This window comes from Acomys minous (assembly GCF_964271855.1).
Source record: "Acomys minous genome assembly, chromosome: 14".
Lineage (NCBI taxonomy): Eukaryota > Metazoa > Chordata > Mammalia > Rodentia > Muridae > Acomys > Acomys minous.
The window spans coordinates 4,725,834-4,743,100 of NC_140496.1; the positions used below are offsets into that span (position 1 = coordinate 4,725,834).

Below are 17,267 nucleotides of genomic sequence, written 5' to 3' on the forward strand. Positions count from 1 at the left end.
CAGTCCTGTCTGTTCTTCCCTGTGGGAGCACTTGCCCACAAATGCGCCATGGCTTCTTTAGTGCTCTGACCCCTGCATTGTGACTCTCTGAAGCCGAGGGCTGATTTCAGTTTCTTAGTCATCGTCTGGCCTGTCAGGATATCCAGTGTGGTGATGAGTCTGTAGCTGCACAGACACTGTCTTCCATGCTACGCTGTTAACAGTCCTTTGGGCTAAAGCTGTATGTGTGGTGCTAACCTTGCAGTTAATGTTCCTGTGGCTAGTTTGGGAATGTTTTGCCTCTGCTGTAAATTTGTGTTCCCATTTCCCTGCAGGAAAGATCTCGGCCGTGCTCAGATGATGGCTGATGAGCTGTTTTCCTCTCACGCTGACTTGGATTCGGACTCTGAGCTAGACAAGGCCGTTACTCAGATCAGCGTGGACCTAGTAGATGACTACCCAGCCTCAGACCCACGGTGGGCAGAGTCCGTCCCCCAGGGTAGGTCGCCCAGCTCATCATGGTGGGGTTAAAGCAGGGCACAGAGCTTGTTCTGCCGTCAGTGGCAACCTTCCCTATGGCATATTTTGAAAAGGGCCCCAGAACAAATGGCACTGTGTGTCAGAGCGTGGACTCTGGGGGACACTGGAGTGAGTCCTCACGATTCTCATCGTTTTATTTCTGGAAGAACTTGGTGTGTTGTCAGGGTCCTCTTGAGGAACAGAAATGGTAGAGTAAATAAATAAATGTGTATATGGAGTTTGTTAGTGTGCCTTACAAGCAGGGGTCTAGCTAGTCCAACAATGATCATCTGCCAACAGAGCGTTCAAGAGTTTGGGCTGGGGAGATGGCTCAGCGGTTAAGAGCACTGGCTGCTCTTCCAGAGGTCCTGAGTTCAATTCCTAGCAACCACATGGTGGCTCACAACCATCTGTAATGAGATCTGGTGCCCTCTTCTGGCTTGCTGGCATACATGCAAGCAGAACACTGTTTACATAATAAATTTAGAAAAGAAAGTTCAAGAGTTCAGTAGTTGTTCAGTCCACAAGGGTAGACGTCTCAGCTGGTCTTCAGTAGGTTCTGATGCCAGTGAAGGAGTGGACTTGCCAGTGAAAGCGAGAGCAAGCACACGGAGAGCAAGCTTCCTTCTTCCATGTCCTCACTTGGCTGCCGTGACAGGGTGTGGCCCAGATACAGGGTGGGTCTTCTGACCTCAAATGACCCAGTTAAATAAAAATCCCTCACAATTGTGCCCGGTGGCTTAGATTTTTAGTTAGTTCCACATGTAGTCAAGTTGACAACCAAGAAGAGCCATATGGTAGCAAAACCAGGGCACACTTTTTGTTTTGAATAAGTATAGTACAGTCTCACATAGGTTTTTCTCTAATTTGAAAACTCTTTTGAAGCCAGGTGTGGTGGCACACACCTTTAATCCCAGCATTCAGGAGGCAGAGACAGGCGGATCTCTGTGAGTTCGAGGCCAGCCTGGTCTCCAAAGTAAGTCCAGGACAGCCAAGGCTACACAGAGAAACCCTGTCTTGGAGGGAAAAACAAAACAACTCTTTTGAGACAAGGTCTCACTTTGTAGTCTAGGATGTCCTGGAACTCACTCTGTAGCCCAGGCTAGCCTTATAATCTCCTTCAGTTTGCCAAGAGGTGAGATTACAAATGTGAGCCAGGGCTGAGTTACACATCCAGTTGTAGAACTCTGAATGATGTCATTTTATTAAAGGACTGCTGCTTTGCTCCGTTTAGACCCCCTTCACTTGTCCCTTTCTGGCAGCTACTGTTCAGAAAGTGCTTCTGTGCCTGACCTCACTTCCGTGTTCTCACAGAGGCCCCCGGGCTCAGCAACAGCTCCCTGATCATTCTGCACCAGCTGGAGGACAAGATGAAGGCGCACTGCCTCTTGGTGGACTTCCTCCACCAGGTAAGCCTCAACCTGGGCCGGCTGGGCCGAGCGAGATGCCCGCCCTTCTGGGGTGTTTCCTCGGAGGGACCTAGATTACGTGTCAATGCAGCATAAGCAGTTCCAGGGCCTTGGCATACATGTGGGAGGTGTCAGAGGACAACTTTCAGGAGCTTGCTTTCTTTCTAGGAATCAAACAGTGCCTTTGCCCCCTGAGCTATCTCACCAGCCTAAGACCAGTGATTTGTAAAGTCAGAGCCTCACGCGAACATTCTTAATGCTTTTATGTAAAAACGTGGATGTTTGTGCATCATTCTACATTGTTAGGAAGACCTTGACATGGACCAGGTGGAAGAAATCAAGAAGCTTCTTTTTACACTGTGGAAGGCAACTGTGCTGAGAGCTGATAACAAATGTGGACACACCTGTTTATCGGGGGTCACAGGCAGCCAGGGTGTGGGCGCACAGCAACCGGGAGGACTTAACTGAGGCCCAGCTGCCAGCTGCTCTAGTTTCACATGCAGACCTGTTTCTGTGGTGACTTTTGTATGTGTGTTTTCTTCTCTGGCTTGTAGGGGCTTTTTGTTTGTTTTGTATTTTTAAAACAAGGTATCACTGTGTAGACCTGGCTGGCCTGGAATTGGCTATGAAGATCAGGCTGGCCTCAGAGATCCACCTACCGCTGCCTCTTGAGTGGTGGGATGGAGAGTAGGCACCATGCCCAGCTCATCACCTCAGCTCTTTCACTGAGCAGGGCACATACAACCCAGTGCTCTGCGGAAGTACTTCTGTATTTGCGGCTACTCTCCTGAATGGGGTGGGAAGTGAGGCTAGCACTGTGGCTGGAGTGACGTCAGTGCACTGAGCAGTCACTCTAAGGTTCCTGAGCACTCCCTGCCGACGGCTCTCACAGAGGAACTGTGCTTTCAACACAGGAGCAGGCAAAGGAATTCAGTCATGTAACTGTAACTTGGACTTTGCGAACCATCAGCCAGGGACTGGAGAAATGGCTCCGTGGGTTTCCTGCAGAGTCCGGAGTTCAGTTCCCAGCAGCCACATGGTGGCTCACAAGCATCTATAATGAGATCTGATGCCCTCTTCTGGTGTGCAAAACACTGTGTACACAATAAATAAGTAAATATTTTTTTAAGAAACAAAACAAAACCATCAGCCAGTCATGATGGTGCACGCCTTTAACCCCAGCACCTAGAGACAGGTGATCCCTGAGTTCAAAGCCAACCTGGTCTACACAGTGAATTCCAGGCCAGCCAGAACTACATAGTGTGACCTTGTCTCAAAAAGGAAAAAATAATCAAATGTACAAATGGAATGAAGACAGGTCACCATAGTGAAGTGCTCGTCAGCTATTAAGTCTTCTGTAAATAAGAAAGTCGAGATGCTGTCAGACAAAACAAGGTTCAGACACTCATGAGTGACATGGACCCTTTGTTTTCTGAGGCCTTAGGGTTCATTTGTGAGCGAGCTCCAAGACAGCCAGAGCTATCCAGAGAAACCTTGTCTCGAAAAGGGTTCATTTGTGAGAGGTTACTTTATTTTGTTTTTTGGATGAGGGTCTTATGTAGTCTGGAATTTGTAACCAAAGCCAGCTGTGAACTCCTGATCTAACTGGCTTTGCTGGCTGAGCCCCTGTGGTTTAAACAGTTGTCTGCTAGGGTGTACAGAGGCAGAGGAAGGCGTGAGGGTGGGAGAAATGCGGTCACTCGTTAATGAAGGAAGTGTAAGTGTGGAAAGTGGTCCATCGTTGCTGCAGGACTCTTGCTGCTTCCTAGTTCCCATGACTGTAATCTTTGCTACATGAAAGCTGGGTCCCAGGTCCCCCAGTCAGGGGCCGACTGTCTGCCCTCCTTCTAAGGTCAGGGTGCTGGAAACCATCCCTTGAGGTGCTTGTTCCAAGTTTCCACTTCCCAAAGGTCTGTAATCAAGGGCGCTTGCCTGGTACAAACCAGAAAGGCCATTTGATCATTATATGTAAACAGTGGTTTGGAAACTCTAACCCCATGGATAGGGACAGGGTGGCGGCTGACGGGAACCCCTGTGCTTCCCTGTATGGGGACTGTATGGTTATACCCTGTACACATTGGGAACATGGCGACCGAGGTGGCCTGTAGGGGGAAGCTCCTAGGAGAATGTGGCCACATTTTCTGTGACCACTTTCTGAGAACAAGTGTTTGGGTTTTTTATTTGTTTGTTTTCTTGTTTTCGTGAGGTCGGCTTGTTCAGACGCCTTGGCTCTTATCCAATCAGAGGGACACCTATGGCCACCCGACTGCTGCTCTGTGAACATGCAGAAAAACTGTCAGCTGCCATCACACTCAAAAACCACCACTCTCGGCTGCCGGACCTGGTGAATGCAGCCATCCTGCTCGCCCTGAACAAGAGGGAGTGTGAGGTCCCGTCCAGCCTGACTCCTGCTGACGTCTTCTTCAGAGAGGTCAGCCACACCCCAGCTCTCCTCTTCCTGTGTCTTCCTTGCACTGTACCTTGTGTGGACATCCCTGGCAGGGCAGAGTGTGAGGACATCATTGAAATGTTGACCTGGGCTCCTCACTGGTGTCTTGTTTACTGTTTGCCGTGTAGGAGGGGCGAACAGTTGACTAAGAAAGGGGCTCTCCATTCCCTTGTCTCTGCAGCTCCCTCCTGACTAGCACAGGAAGCTGTCCGTGGCCGGTGCTCTCAGGCCTCTAGCTTGCTGCTGGCATGGAGAGTTTGGGCTCTGTACACATAGAAGCTCAGAGGAGCTGCTCTCCAGCACATTGGTGGTTTCCCTTTGTCAAAGGCCAGCTTCTTTAAAAAATATTTTTTTTTCACGTGTGTGTGTGTGTGTGTGTGTGTGTGTGTGTGTGTGTGTGTTTATAAATGTGTAGGCTTGTGTGCCACATATGGTACGTGTGCGAAGGTCAGAGGACAACTTTTGGGGAGTTGGTTCTCTCCTACCATGTGTATCCCAAGGTTCAGACTTGTCGTATGGCATGGCAGCTGCTGAGTCGTCTCAGTGGCCTGAGACTAAGCTGTCCCAGAGCCCCTCCCCTCCCCTCCCCCTTTCTCCTGGAGCGCTACTTTCTCCTGTCTGCTTGCAGGAGTAACATCAGATTCCTAAAGGGTAAGGAGAGAGTTGCTCAAATCAGCAGAGGGGACGTTTCTGACCTCGCGGCCCTTGTTGGCAGTAAAAGGACAATAGGCCTAGCTCTGGAGGTGCAGCCTCCACCTTGCCACTGACTCAGTTCGGGAAGAGGCCTGGGCCCATCCAAGGCTTCATAAAGTAGTCCTAGCCCCTCAGACAGGCTGTGTGGGTGCCACTGGAGACTGGGGAGAGCTGTGGCCTTCAGTTGGTTTTACATTCACATTCATCATCAAGTCAGTACATTAGCTTCTGTTGAATGATGGAAGACATAACTTACCAGGTGGGACCCGTCATCCCTAAGAGGCTGACGCCCGTGACTCTGTCCACCCTCAGGTATCCCAGGTGGACACTCTGTGCGAGTGCCTGCTGGAGCATGAAGAACAAGTCCTGCGTGATGTCGCCTTGGACTCTCAGGAGTGGGCAGAGGTGGCGATCGATGTCAATACAGTCCTTAAGGTACACACGTGACAGTGGTGTCAGAGAGCCACCATCCAGGATAGCGGCCTGAGCTGGTGAGGTTACACCTGCTTGTCACATTCACAAAAGCTACAGCAGCCTCCTAGTGAGCTAACATTTTTTCAGTATTTCCTTTGTGCATACTGTGAGTTTCTGTAGCTTGACTTTGTGTTGGTAAGTACTCTTTGAAGAAGTTTTTCCTCTTGTGTCATCACAGGGACATTGGTGTTCGTGTAGCTGTCAAAGTCCATTTCTCTGGCCTTGGACTCCTGGTCCAGCCTCCGCCTTCCCCTTAGCTGGGACGGGCACATGCGACTACATCTGACGTCTGGGTTTTGTGTTCAGTCAGCTATGGATGGTTTATTGAACTGCCTTCTGGTTTTTAAGTAGTCAAAATGTGTTACTTAAATTATTACCTAAGGAGTTTCAGTTTTACCTGTAGACTCTATAGTACAATTTTTTTTCTCCTTTGGTTGCTCTAGTTTTCCTAAGTGAAGTAAAATTGAGGAGTAAGACAAATTTTTGAAAGCAGAAGGAACCCACAAGTGCTAAATGTTTTTCTTATTTGTAGGCTAGTACACAGGCCTTCCTTAGACGCAGCATCCCACAGAAAGTAACTGAATTATATTAACAACAGCCTGTGCCTTCCCCTGTGTGATTGATGCATTTCCTTTTCGCAGGACATGCTGCAGGCTGCCACTCATTACCGCCTACACAGAAGCTCCGTGTATAGTCAGGAAGAACCACTCAGGGAGGAGCCAGAGTATGTGCCATGGACAGGTACCACGCTGCAGTGTGGCGGTTGTTCAGAACATGTGCCTGTTGGTCTGTCATGTTAGATTCTGTGTTCATCCTCAGGGCAAATTTGTGAGTGAGATGAAGGAACAGTTTAGGTGACATCTCTAGACTCATGGGATCCCTTGGGTGTATTTATATATGTATGTATGTGTATGTATACATTTTGGTTTTTCGAGACAGGGTTTCTCTGTGTAGCTTTGGCTGTCCTGGACTCACTTTGTAGAGCAGGCTGGTCTTGCACTCACAGTGATTCACCTGCTTCTGCCTCCCGAGTACTGGCATTAAGGGCATGCGCCACCACCACCTGGCTAAGGTCAAGCCCTGCACAGAAGCAGGTGCTGGCTTGGAGACTAGGCTCTGCTTCATGTTCGTATCACAGAGTAAGTGAGAGGGCATTAAAGGAATTGAGAAGGAAGCAGGATCTCACACACTGGATTCCCTTGATGGGGAGGCCTGGTGGCACTCAGAGGAAGGATAACAGGCTACCAAGAAGAGACTTGATACCCTATGAGCATATGCAGGGGGAAGAGGTCCCCCTCAGTCACAGTCATAGGGGAAGGGAGTAGGGGGGAAATGGGAGTGAGGGAGGAATGGGAGGATACAAGGTATGGGATAACAATTTAGATGTAATATGAATAAATTAATAACATATATTTAAAAAATAAAAGAAAATCTCCACTGGAAAAAAAGATGGGGTTTGATCAGGGCACCAACAGGTGTCACCTGAGCCCTGCTGTGGTTCCCTAGAGCAGTGAAGTGATGTAGTTTTCAGGTAGCTGGTCCTTTCCCTGGCCATCATGGACCCTCTCTTAGGAGTTACTTTGGACTTTGCAGCCACAAGTGGTCCTTCTGGTGTCCGCACGGCAATCTTGCGCCAGCACAGGGTCATCCTGCAGACGGTGTACCCGCAGGCTGACAGCAACCTGCGCAGCATCGTGATGGAGCAGCTCGTGGCGCTGATTGACTGCTTCCTGGACAGCTACGTCTCCCAGCTGAAGTCTCTTGAGAAATCCAGTGACCAGGAAAGATACAGCAGCTTGGAGGTGGAATACCTGCAGAAGAGATCGGAGCTCCTCTCTCCCCTGCGTGAGTGTCTGGGAGTCTGAAAAGGCAGTGGGCTGCGTGCGGGCGGGTGGAGGCTGGAGAGCTCCCGCAGTGCAGTCTGAGCAGAGTCGGTCTGCCCGTGGCCAGCGGCACAGCCAGGCACGTGTGAACGCCTCTCTGGGTTCGTGCCATCTAGCTTCTTCAAAATGACTCAGTCTGGAGCAGACAGCAGAGAGGCCGGCCTGCTGCGTGCTGGCCCTCCAGCCCCTCAGGCTTGCTGTGAACAGCTAGTGTTAGAACGGCCTGCTAGTAGCTGGTGGAGGGCGCAGTGGCACAACCTAGCTGTTGAACGGAAAGCAGTGTCCTTTCATAGCCAGGCCAGGAAAGCGTGTCCTAGTGAGCACCGGAAGTGTCAGCTGGGGACTCGGCGGTGGGCCAGGGCTGCACCACCTCCTTGGAAGGATTAGGTGGATCCATAATGGGCAGGTTGGGTGCATGTCTGTTCTTTCTCCTGCAGTCACACTGGGCCAGCACCCGTGGGCAGCGTCTCTGGCGGAGAAGTACTGTGACTTCGATATCCTGGTACAGATGTGTGAGCAGACAGACAACCAGGCCCGACTCCAGCGCTACATGACCCAGTTTGCTGACCAGGTGACCGACCACACTGGTGGGGGGCAGGCGCGGCAATGTAGCATGCCACACTGTCTGATGCTTTTTTTTTTCCCAGAAAGCTGCTGTGGCTTTGAGGTGAGAAATGATTCAGACAGGGCGATGGCAGAATTTCATGTTACATTGTCCCGCAGGCCGACCCGTCCTTAAGTAAATAGACTGTGTTAGTTACCTTTCTACGCCATGATACAGCACCATTGCTAAGGCAACTTACAGAAGCGTTCCGAGGGTTGTAGTCTGTGATGGTGGAGCAGCTGAATGGCCAGAGAAGGCTGAAGGCTCGCATCCTGGTCCTCAAGCAAAGAGAGCAGAGTAGAGATGGTCTGAGCAAACCCTCATGCCACAGTGACATACTCCCTTCAGCAAGGCCTAGACCTCCCCGACCTCCACAGCGGGCCGTGACTGAGGACCAGATGCCCAGATGCCCGGGGCTACAGGGGACATTTCCTTCAGCCCACCACCCAGACGCTGAGAGCTCCCTGGCCTTTGGGAAATGTCTCACTTTTGGAGTTCAGTTTTGTTTAAGTATAGCAGGACCCCTTAGGTGCGGGGACATGCGTGCTTGAGACTTGAACCAGGCACCCTCACAGGCAGAGCCCAGGCTTCTTGTACAGGCTCCTGTGTCAGCACTTCTGACTGCCCGCTTTCTGATTTTAGACAAAGTACCCTTTTCAATGCCTGATGGATGCTGCCAGCGTGATTGAGATTGTCCCTTGTGTAGCTAGCCTGTCCCATGAGTTGACCTTGTAAAAGCCTTTTCCCTCTACTGTTAAAGGAATTTTGTATAAAATTCAGAATGCGACTACAGATCCTTTACAGTATAGTCACAGCATCCAAAGAGAACCTTCTGAGAACATGGCCTCCACGCAGTTATGTTTGTGCTGAGCTCATCACCGCCAAGGCGGTGACAGGCCTGTGTGTTAGGAGGGTGTAGTTGGTGTTCTGTGGCTGGGCCAAGTGCTTCTGACCAAGCGTGACTTTTAAAATTCTTCATGGGTTCCTGCTGCCGCTGACATCTGCTATTCAATAGAGCCCTGTTGTCACATCAGTCTGGCCGTCCTGCTGGCTTCAGCTGCCTGCTTCTTACATGCTAAGGGGGCTTCTCTGCTTTGACATCGTGTAATTTAAAAGGCCATGTGACTAGAAAAGGCTGCTCTTTTGTCCTCTCTCAGACAGTGTTGCTTTCCAGGCTGAGGCAGAGGTAGCCGGGTCAGGCCTGCACATCTCGTGTTCAGCGTGCCTCTGGCCTCAAGCCTTCGGGGAACCTGTCTGTTGTCACGACTGAGTCTCTCCATTACTGCAGAGCTCCTGCATCAGGAGACCAAACTGGGAGATCAAAGGACTGTTTGGCTCTGCTTTCCAGTCATTCTCCCCAGCACCCCATCTCATGTAGTCATCTGTGTGGAACCCCACCCTTTTGGTGCTGTTGTTAGAATCCCATGTGATAATTGAGGGAGCCACTGGTTATGAGTGGCTGTCAGTGGCTTGTAGTATTGGCCAGTGTGCCTGGGGACAACAGGTTTTGTTTTGTTTTGTTTTTGTTTTCCAAGATAGAGTCCCACTCCTTTTGTAGACTAAGCCTTGAGCTCCAGGCATCCACCTGCCCTTCCCTTTGACATGCGGGGATTAAAACCTCCATGAAAGCAGGTGGTTGGTTGTGTTGTGTAGCCCTGAAGATCTGCCGGCCTCTACCCCTGAGAGCTAAGATTAAAGGTTCACACCACTATACATGGCTGGAAACAGCTTTTATTGTAACTAGGTTCCAATAGTGATATTTGGTGGTTTGCTCCCAGAGGACGAGTGAGTGTCTCAGCCTTCCGTTACTAGCACTAATGTTAGTGTTTTTCTCTTCTCTTATGCTTGTGAGTGTTTTGCCTGCACATGTATGTACGACCTGTGGAGGTCAGAAGAGGGCATAAGATCCCCTGGAACTGTAGTACTGGTGGTTGTGAGCCACCACGGAGGTTCTGAGGATCAAACCCAGCTCCTCTGCAAGAGCAGCAAGTGTGCTCTCCACTGCTGCGTCAGCGCTGCAGCCCTCATACCAGCCGCCAGCAGGGTTCCCACTGAGCCTTCAGGACGTTTGTCGGGGAGGTGGCTGGACTCAGGCGTAGGACGCACTGTCCATGTGGATAGACACTAGCCATATGGGACATTTGTCTTGTTTTGCTTTCTAATGAAATGTCTGTGGATGTTTTGCCTGCACGTGTGTCTGTACACCACATGCATGCCTGGTGCTAGAGGAAGCCGGAGGAGGATGTTGGAGTTACAGACAGTTGTGAGCTGTGTCCTGGTTAAGAGCAGTCAGTGATGGAGATGTTGAACCGTCTCTCCAGCCTCACGCTTGTATTCTTATAATCCTTGCTGAAAGGTTCTACTTGGGGAACTGCAAGGTGGCTTCACACCTGGTGACCTGAGTTAGGGCCCTAGAGCCTCCATGCTGGAAAGAGAGAACCAGCTGTTCAGGTGGTCCTCTGACCTCCACATGTGTGTCATGGCATATGTATGCATACATACAGTGCACACACATGTGCACACACACATACACACAAACAATAAGCAAGTGTAAAATAAAACTTGGAAGATTTCTATTTGAAGGTCTTTGAGAGGGACTTTGTTTTATATTTTTAAAGCTTTTTTACTAACAATATATTCTTGGTCTACTGTTGTAGAATTTTTCAGACTTTCTCTTTCGTTGGTACCTGGAAAAAGGAAAGCGGGGCAAATTATTATCTCAGCCCATTTCTCAACATGGACAGTTGGCAAATTTTTTGCAAGCCCATGAGCATCTGAGCTGGTTACATGAAATTAATAGTCAAGAATTAGAAAAGGTAAGATGCTTTGGTTATGAGAAGCACCTGCTTATGCAGTTTGTGTTGTTTTTTTCTTAAAGGACTCAAGTGGCTCAGGACTTTTATTGTCCCCCACCCACAAAAATTCTCTTATAAAACCTTCCAGTGTGATCTTCAAGGAACCCCCCTTGCATTTCCCCTTCCCCAGCCCTCCTGTGTCCCCACAACCCTGGACTGCCCCCTCCCCAGCCCTCCTGTGTCCCCACAACCCTGGACTGCCCCCTCCCCAGCCCTCCTGTGTCCCCACAACCCTGGACTGCCCCCTCCCCAGCCCTCCTGTGTCCCCACAACCGTGGACTGCCCCCCCTACCCAGCCCTCCTGTGTCCCCACAACCCTGGACTGCCCCCTCCCCAGCCCTCCTGTGTCCCCACAACCCTGGACTGCCCCCTCCCCAGCCCTCCTGTGTCCCCACAACCCTGGACTGCCCCCTCCCCAGCCCTCCTGTGTCCCCACAACCGTGGACTGCCCTCTCCCCAGCCCTCCTGTGTCCCCACAACCGTGGACTGCCCCCTCCCCAGCCCTCCTGTGTCCCCACAACCCTGGACTGCCCCCCCTACCCAGCCCTCCTGTGTCCCTACAACCCTGGACTGCCCCCCCTACCCAGCCCTCCTGTGTCCCTACAACCCTGGACTGCCCCCTCCCCAGCCCTCCTGTGTCCCCACAACCGTGGACTGCCCTCTCCCCAGCCCTCCTGTGTCCCCACAACCGTGGACTGCCCCCCCTACCCAGCCCTCCTGTGTCCCTACAACCCTGGACTGGCCCCGCTCCAACCCAGTGCCATCAGTATCCTCTCTGGCCTCCCGTTGCTACCATGGCTTTCTGTTGGGTATCCCTGTGATGCTCCAGGGGCTACTGGGCTGCAGGCAGTGGAGATGGCAGAAGGAGTTGGGGCAGAGGGCGGCATCCAGGGCATCAGGTGATTGGGTGGGGATGCAGCCCAGATGGGGCTGAAGTGTGCAGTGGGGAGCAGGCCACAGCTGTCATGGGGCTGCTGCTCTGCAGGCCCTCAGAGGTGTGCAGCTTGGAGAACATGGCCAGCGTATCAGGGAAGCTGGGCAGTGTGGCAGGGGTGTTACTGGGAGTACACATCATCTGCAGGTGGGGGTGACTGTAGAAAATGTTGCTTTCTTGGAAGAACTGTTAGTGCGCCACCTGCAGCAACTGCTGCGCTTGGTCGGACATGCAGCCCACAGCTGGTTGATCATGAGCTGGGTTCACCGACATGTCTCTGGGCGGCTGCCCGGGGCGCTACACTGACCTCGCAAACAACAGCAAAGGGCCCCCTCCTGACGCCAGCCAGCTAGCTTCCACACACACATTCAGTTTAAATCCTCCAATTTAAGTCTTTTTAATTAATCTGACTTTTAGTGATTAAAGTATTGTTTCTAGCCATACAACCGATAAAAGGTTAGTATCTAGACTTTTCTCATTGGAGACAGGATCTCTATTATGTAGCCCTAGCTAACCTGGAACTCAATATGTAGGCCAGGCTGGCCTCAGAGTCACGGGGGTCTCCTTGATTCTATCTTCTGAGTGCTGGGACTAAAGCATGTACACCCAACTTAACATTCTTTTACGTCATTTTGTGTGTGCGCATGCACGAGCACTGGGTGGTGAGGTCAGAGGACAGCTGGAGGGAGTTACTTATTTCCACCACAGGTTCTAGGGCTTAAACTCAGGTGGTCAGTTTTGGTACCAAGCATGTTTTTCTGATGAACCATGTCACGGACTCTCAAATATAAATTTTTATGGTATAGATATGTTAATTAGCTTTCTTTAGCTTTTCATATTGCATGTGTATGTTTAAACTTGATGTTGCATTCTAAGAGTATAAACAGTAAAGACGTGTCAACTTACAGTATATTTTTTATGGATTGTTAGCACACACTCTCTGTTCTGGCTTGCCCTCGGTTGCACTGATGCACACTGTGACCAAGAACACCTAAGGGGAGACAAGGCTTGTTTGGCTTCTACATCCCTCTCACAGTGATGACTGGGGGACGTTGGGACTGAGCTCAGGCAGGGGCAGGAGCCACGGAGGGAAGCCTCTGCTCGCTGTCTTCAGGCTCATTCAGCTGCCTTTCTATGTAGCCCAGGCCCATCTGCCTGAGAGCAGATGCCCACGGTGCGCCCTCCACGTCAGTCTGCAGTAGATAGAGGTGATCGCCCAGTGGGGGCTAACTCTTCCTCATGTGTTAGGGTTGTGTCAAGTTGACAGAAACTCTCCAGCACACCTCCTCTCCCTTCACATCACTGGAGTGGTCTTATCTTGCTTCCAATACTCCACGTATAGGTTATTGCACTTGGTCTACTACAGTGTTTTGAATTATAAACACTTTTATTGACTTTATATAAAATCATTGGTGATGACTTGTAGTGAAAATTCAAATCATGGGATCTGCAGGGGTAGCTCAGTCAGTAAAGTGCTTGCTACACAAACATAAGGCTCTGAGTTCGCACCCTGAGAACCCATTGAAAAAGCCAGACCTGCAGTGCACACGTAGGATTTCAGTACTGGAAAGGCAGAGATAGGCAGATCCTTGCAGCTCACTGGGCAGCCAATGAGAGGTTCTGCCTCACAAAGGAAGTCAGAGAGCAACTGATAAAGACGCCAAACACCCAGGCTGGGCATGGTGGCGCACGCCTGGAATCCCAGTGCTGGGGAGACAGAGACAGGAGGATCTCTGAGTTCAAGGCCAGCCTGATCTACAAAGCTAGTCCAGGACAGCCAATGCTACACAGAGAAACCCTGCCTTGGGGGGGGGGGGGGAGACACCAAGCATCTCTGACCTGCACACATCTGTGTATGTGCACAAACACACACACAAACAACTCATTATGAATAAAAAGCAGTGCAAATTAAAGTGTGTTCTCTCCAGTGCTTGCTGTGTCGACCTGAGAGCCCCCTGTGTACTGCTTAGTGCCTGGCACAGATCCCATCTAGGTTTGCTACTCACCAGCATGCCTTCCTTTCAGACAGCTTTCTTGTTTTGTTTTTTGTAGGCTCATACGACACTGCTAGGTTTGGCAAACATGGAAACTCGTTACTTTGCAAAGAAGAAAACCCTTCTTGGCTTGAGTAAACTGGCTGCATTAGCTTCAGACCTTCCAGAGGACACACTGCAGGAGAAAATTGAAGGTAAGAGAGGATCAGGGTGAGAAGGCACGAGTCGTTTGCATGGTGACTGCCTGTAGTCGGTCCATTCCCTTCCTCACTGCCCACACCTTACTGTTAGTCATTTGCCTGGGCTCCTCAGCACCACTGCTGTTCCTTGAGTGGGAGGAACAGGAGGGTTCCCGGGACTGCTCACCAACCACTCCAAAGAAACCCTGTCTGAAAACATAAGGCTGAGAGTTGAAGAGGACATCCAGTGTCAACCTCTGGCTTCCACACACAAACAAAAGCTGAACCATTGAGGGGTTGAGGAAAAGACAATCCTGTGTTTTCAGTGTCAGTGCTCACACCTCTCAGAGAAGACAAGCCTGTGTTTCACACTTGTGAACTGCTGTCACAGGGCAGTGTACATCATCAAACATACCCTTTGCCAGGGTTTAGCCTGCCCTGCACCTGCACCTGCATCTCATCCCCCGGGAACAGAGCCTCACACACTACGGCAGCCTGCACCCATCAGTTGTCAGGAATGTAAAGACAGACACACGATGGCCAAGTTAGCATGAGGCCTTTGGTTGGATCCTTGGTCATCCCTCAACCACACAGCTGCAATGAATATTTTGGGAACAACTAAGAAACTGTAACTTTTTTTCCTCCTTGAAATAGGGTCTCACTATGAAGCCTAGGCTGTCTTGAACTTACAGCCCTCCCACACAGCCTCCTGAATGCTTTACTATTAGATGCTGTTGCCATAGCCTGTAACTTCTGCAGGCTGGATAGTGATGCCTGTGATTAGATGTCTGTATTCTCTCTCTCTCTCTCTCTCTCTCTCTCTCTCTCTCTCTCTCTCTCTCTCTCTCTCTCGTTTTGTTTTCAGTCTTTTTTGTTTTTTGGGGAGGGTGGTTATTTGTTTGAGACAGTTTCTCTGTGTACCCTTGGCTGTCCGGGAATTGACTCTGTTGACCAGGCTGGCCTCAAACTGAGAGATCCACCTACCTCTGCCTCCCAAGTGCTCAGATTAAAGGTGAGTCCTTATTCTTAGGAATATGTACTGAAATACTTAGAACTTAATGCCAAGATGCCTGAAGTTTTTCTGTGATAGAAAAGGGGGGAGGGGGTAAAAGTGGAAGAGGAAACCAGGCCTGGTGGGAAGTACCTGTGATCACTGTGCCTTAGAGGTTAAAATGGAAGAACTGAAGTTTTAAGGCCACTTTTAGCTACATAGTAAGCTGGAGGCCAGCCTGTGCTATGTGAGATCCTGTCTCAAAAAAAAAAAAATTATTGAAAGAGCTAGATAAAGTTGCGCATACCTTTAATCCCACCAGGAGGTAGAAACTACCCGAACTTAACCTCAAAAATGAAATAGTTTTGGTTATACGAGTAATTTCTATGGAAAAATTTAAATTATAAGGGGAGCGGGGTTGGTGTTTGATGGGAGGCTCCACCTCCTGAAGTCACTACTGTGATTTTACTTTTGTTTTGCTCGCTGGCAGTTTGTGGAGCACAGCTGCTGTGTGAGTAGACATGCTGAGCTCCAGCCTCTGTCAGCTGTGACTGCTGTGGTGGACGTACAGCAGTGCACCCCCTTTCTCTGGTAGCCTAGTGCATCTGGGCAGAGTATCTGTAACATGCAGAGACCTGGAGCCTCATTCAGTGGGCAGGTCTTCCCAGCTAATACCCAGGTACCATAGGCAGGTCTTCCCAGCTAATACCCAGGTACCATAGGCAGGTCTTCCCAGCTAATACCCAGGTACCATAGGCAGGTCTTCCCAGCTAATACCCAGGTACCATAGGCAGGTCTTCCCAGCTAATACCCAGGTACCATAGGCAGGTCTTCCCAGTTAATACCCAGGTACCATAGGCAGGTCTTCCCAGCTAATACCCAGGTACCATAGGCAGGTCTTCCCAGTTAATACCCAGGTACCATAGGCAGGTCTTCCCAGTTAATACCCAGGTACCATAGGCAGGTCTTCCCAGCTAATACCCAGGTACCATAGGCAGGTCTTCCCAGCTAATACCCAGGTACCATAGGCAGGTCTTCCCAGTTAATACCCAGGTACCATAGGCAGGTCTTCCCAGCTAATACCCAGGTACCATAGTTTCTGAATGGCACAGCCGTGTTCTCCGAGCTGCCTAACATGGAGCCTGCTGCTGTGGTTGGTAAATACAGCAGTGAAGAATAAGCAGCTAGTGACATGACGTCTGAGACCATGGGGTAGCAATGAATCGCCTTTAAAGCTCTTGAGCTCCTTTAATCCCAGCACTCGGGAGGCAGAGGCAGGTGGATCGTTGTGAGTTCGAGGCCAGCCTGGTCTACAAAGCGAGTCCAAGTCAGCCAAGGCTACACAGAGAAACTCTGTCTCAAAAAACAAAAATAAAGCTCTTGAGCTAATTGGTTGATGATGGCAGAAGTGAAACCCATTATTGTGTATCCTTGATCACCAGCAATGGCTGAGCAAGAGCGCTTCCTGCTGCACCAGGAGACCCTGCCAGAGCAGCTGCTGACCGAGAGACAGCTGAGCCTTAGTGCGATGCCTGTGCTGACAGCACCACAGCTCATCAGTGTAAGTGTCATAGATGTTACAGCCTTGTCCTGTTTCCACACTCAGAACAAGCCTGAGTTTGTTAGGCCGTGCTGCCAACATGTCCATCTCCCACATGCCAGAGGCTCCCCCCTAGAAGAGCTGTTAGAAGCAAGGAGAATTAGCAGGATGCAGCTCCCATGACCTTCCAGGTGCTCACTCCTTCAGAGGACTGGTAGAAATCACAGTAGATGCTTTCTCAGAGTAGTAGTGAATGTTGTGAGGTGACGGTCCCTGAGGCGTAGATGCACAGGCTTAGGTACTGTCTTCACCTGTTTCCTGGTAATCACGTCATCTGTGCCAGGCCAGAGCATCTTGGATGCATCAGATGAGCAGCTGGTGCTCCACGAGCTGCCTGCCTTCTCTCAGCATTGCACCCTGAGTCTGCTCTGGCCACAGGAAAGGAAAGGGGAGCAGCCCAGAGCCGTGGGCGTCGGCCACTGTGACAGCAGAGCTTCAGAATGGCACTCTAGAGTCTCTTGACTGGGAGGGCTAAGGTGTAGGCTGTATGCGCCTACACCTTAGGCGCGTACCTGTCTTGTGGAATGAGGCCAGCCCCGTTCAGATACACCATCCTTTTCAGTGCCACTCTCCAGCTCAGTGGCAAAGGGATTTTGCAAAGCAATAGGTTTAAACCTGTGTGGCAGTGAAAACTAGGAGATAGTTTATTTATAAAAGATTTTTTAAAAAAGATTTATTTATGTATTACTTATACAGTGTTCTGC

The 17,267-nt window shown here is 50.4% G+C and overlaps 1 protein-coding gene across 1 annotated transcript in view; it reads left to right on the plus strand.

Moving 5' to 3' along the window:
• The window catches only part of NUP133 (nucleoporin 133), a 57,538-nt gene that overhangs the window by 32,417 nt on the left and 7,854 nt on the right, over positions 1-17,267 (plus strand). Inside the window, exons 13-22 of the mRNA XM_084755956.1 lie at positions 315-478; positions 1,813-1,907; positions 4,114-4,338; positions 5,362-5,484; positions 6,165-6,264; positions 7,117-7,368; positions 7,844-7,977; positions 10,668-10,826; positions 13,852-13,987; positions 16,406-16,524. Of these exons, the coding sequence (XP_084612082.1) occupies positions 315-478; positions 1,813-1,907; positions 4,114-4,338; positions 5,362-5,484; positions 6,165-6,264; positions 7,117-7,368; positions 7,844-7,977; positions 10,668-10,826; positions 13,852-13,987; positions 16,406-16,524 (1,507 nt within the window). The remainder of the gene's footprint in view (positions 1-314; positions 479-1,812; positions 1,908-4,113; positions 4,339-5,361; positions 5,485-6,164; positions 6,265-7,116; positions 7,369-7,843; positions 7,978-10,667; positions 10,827-13,851; positions 13,988-16,405; positions 16,525-17,267) is intronic.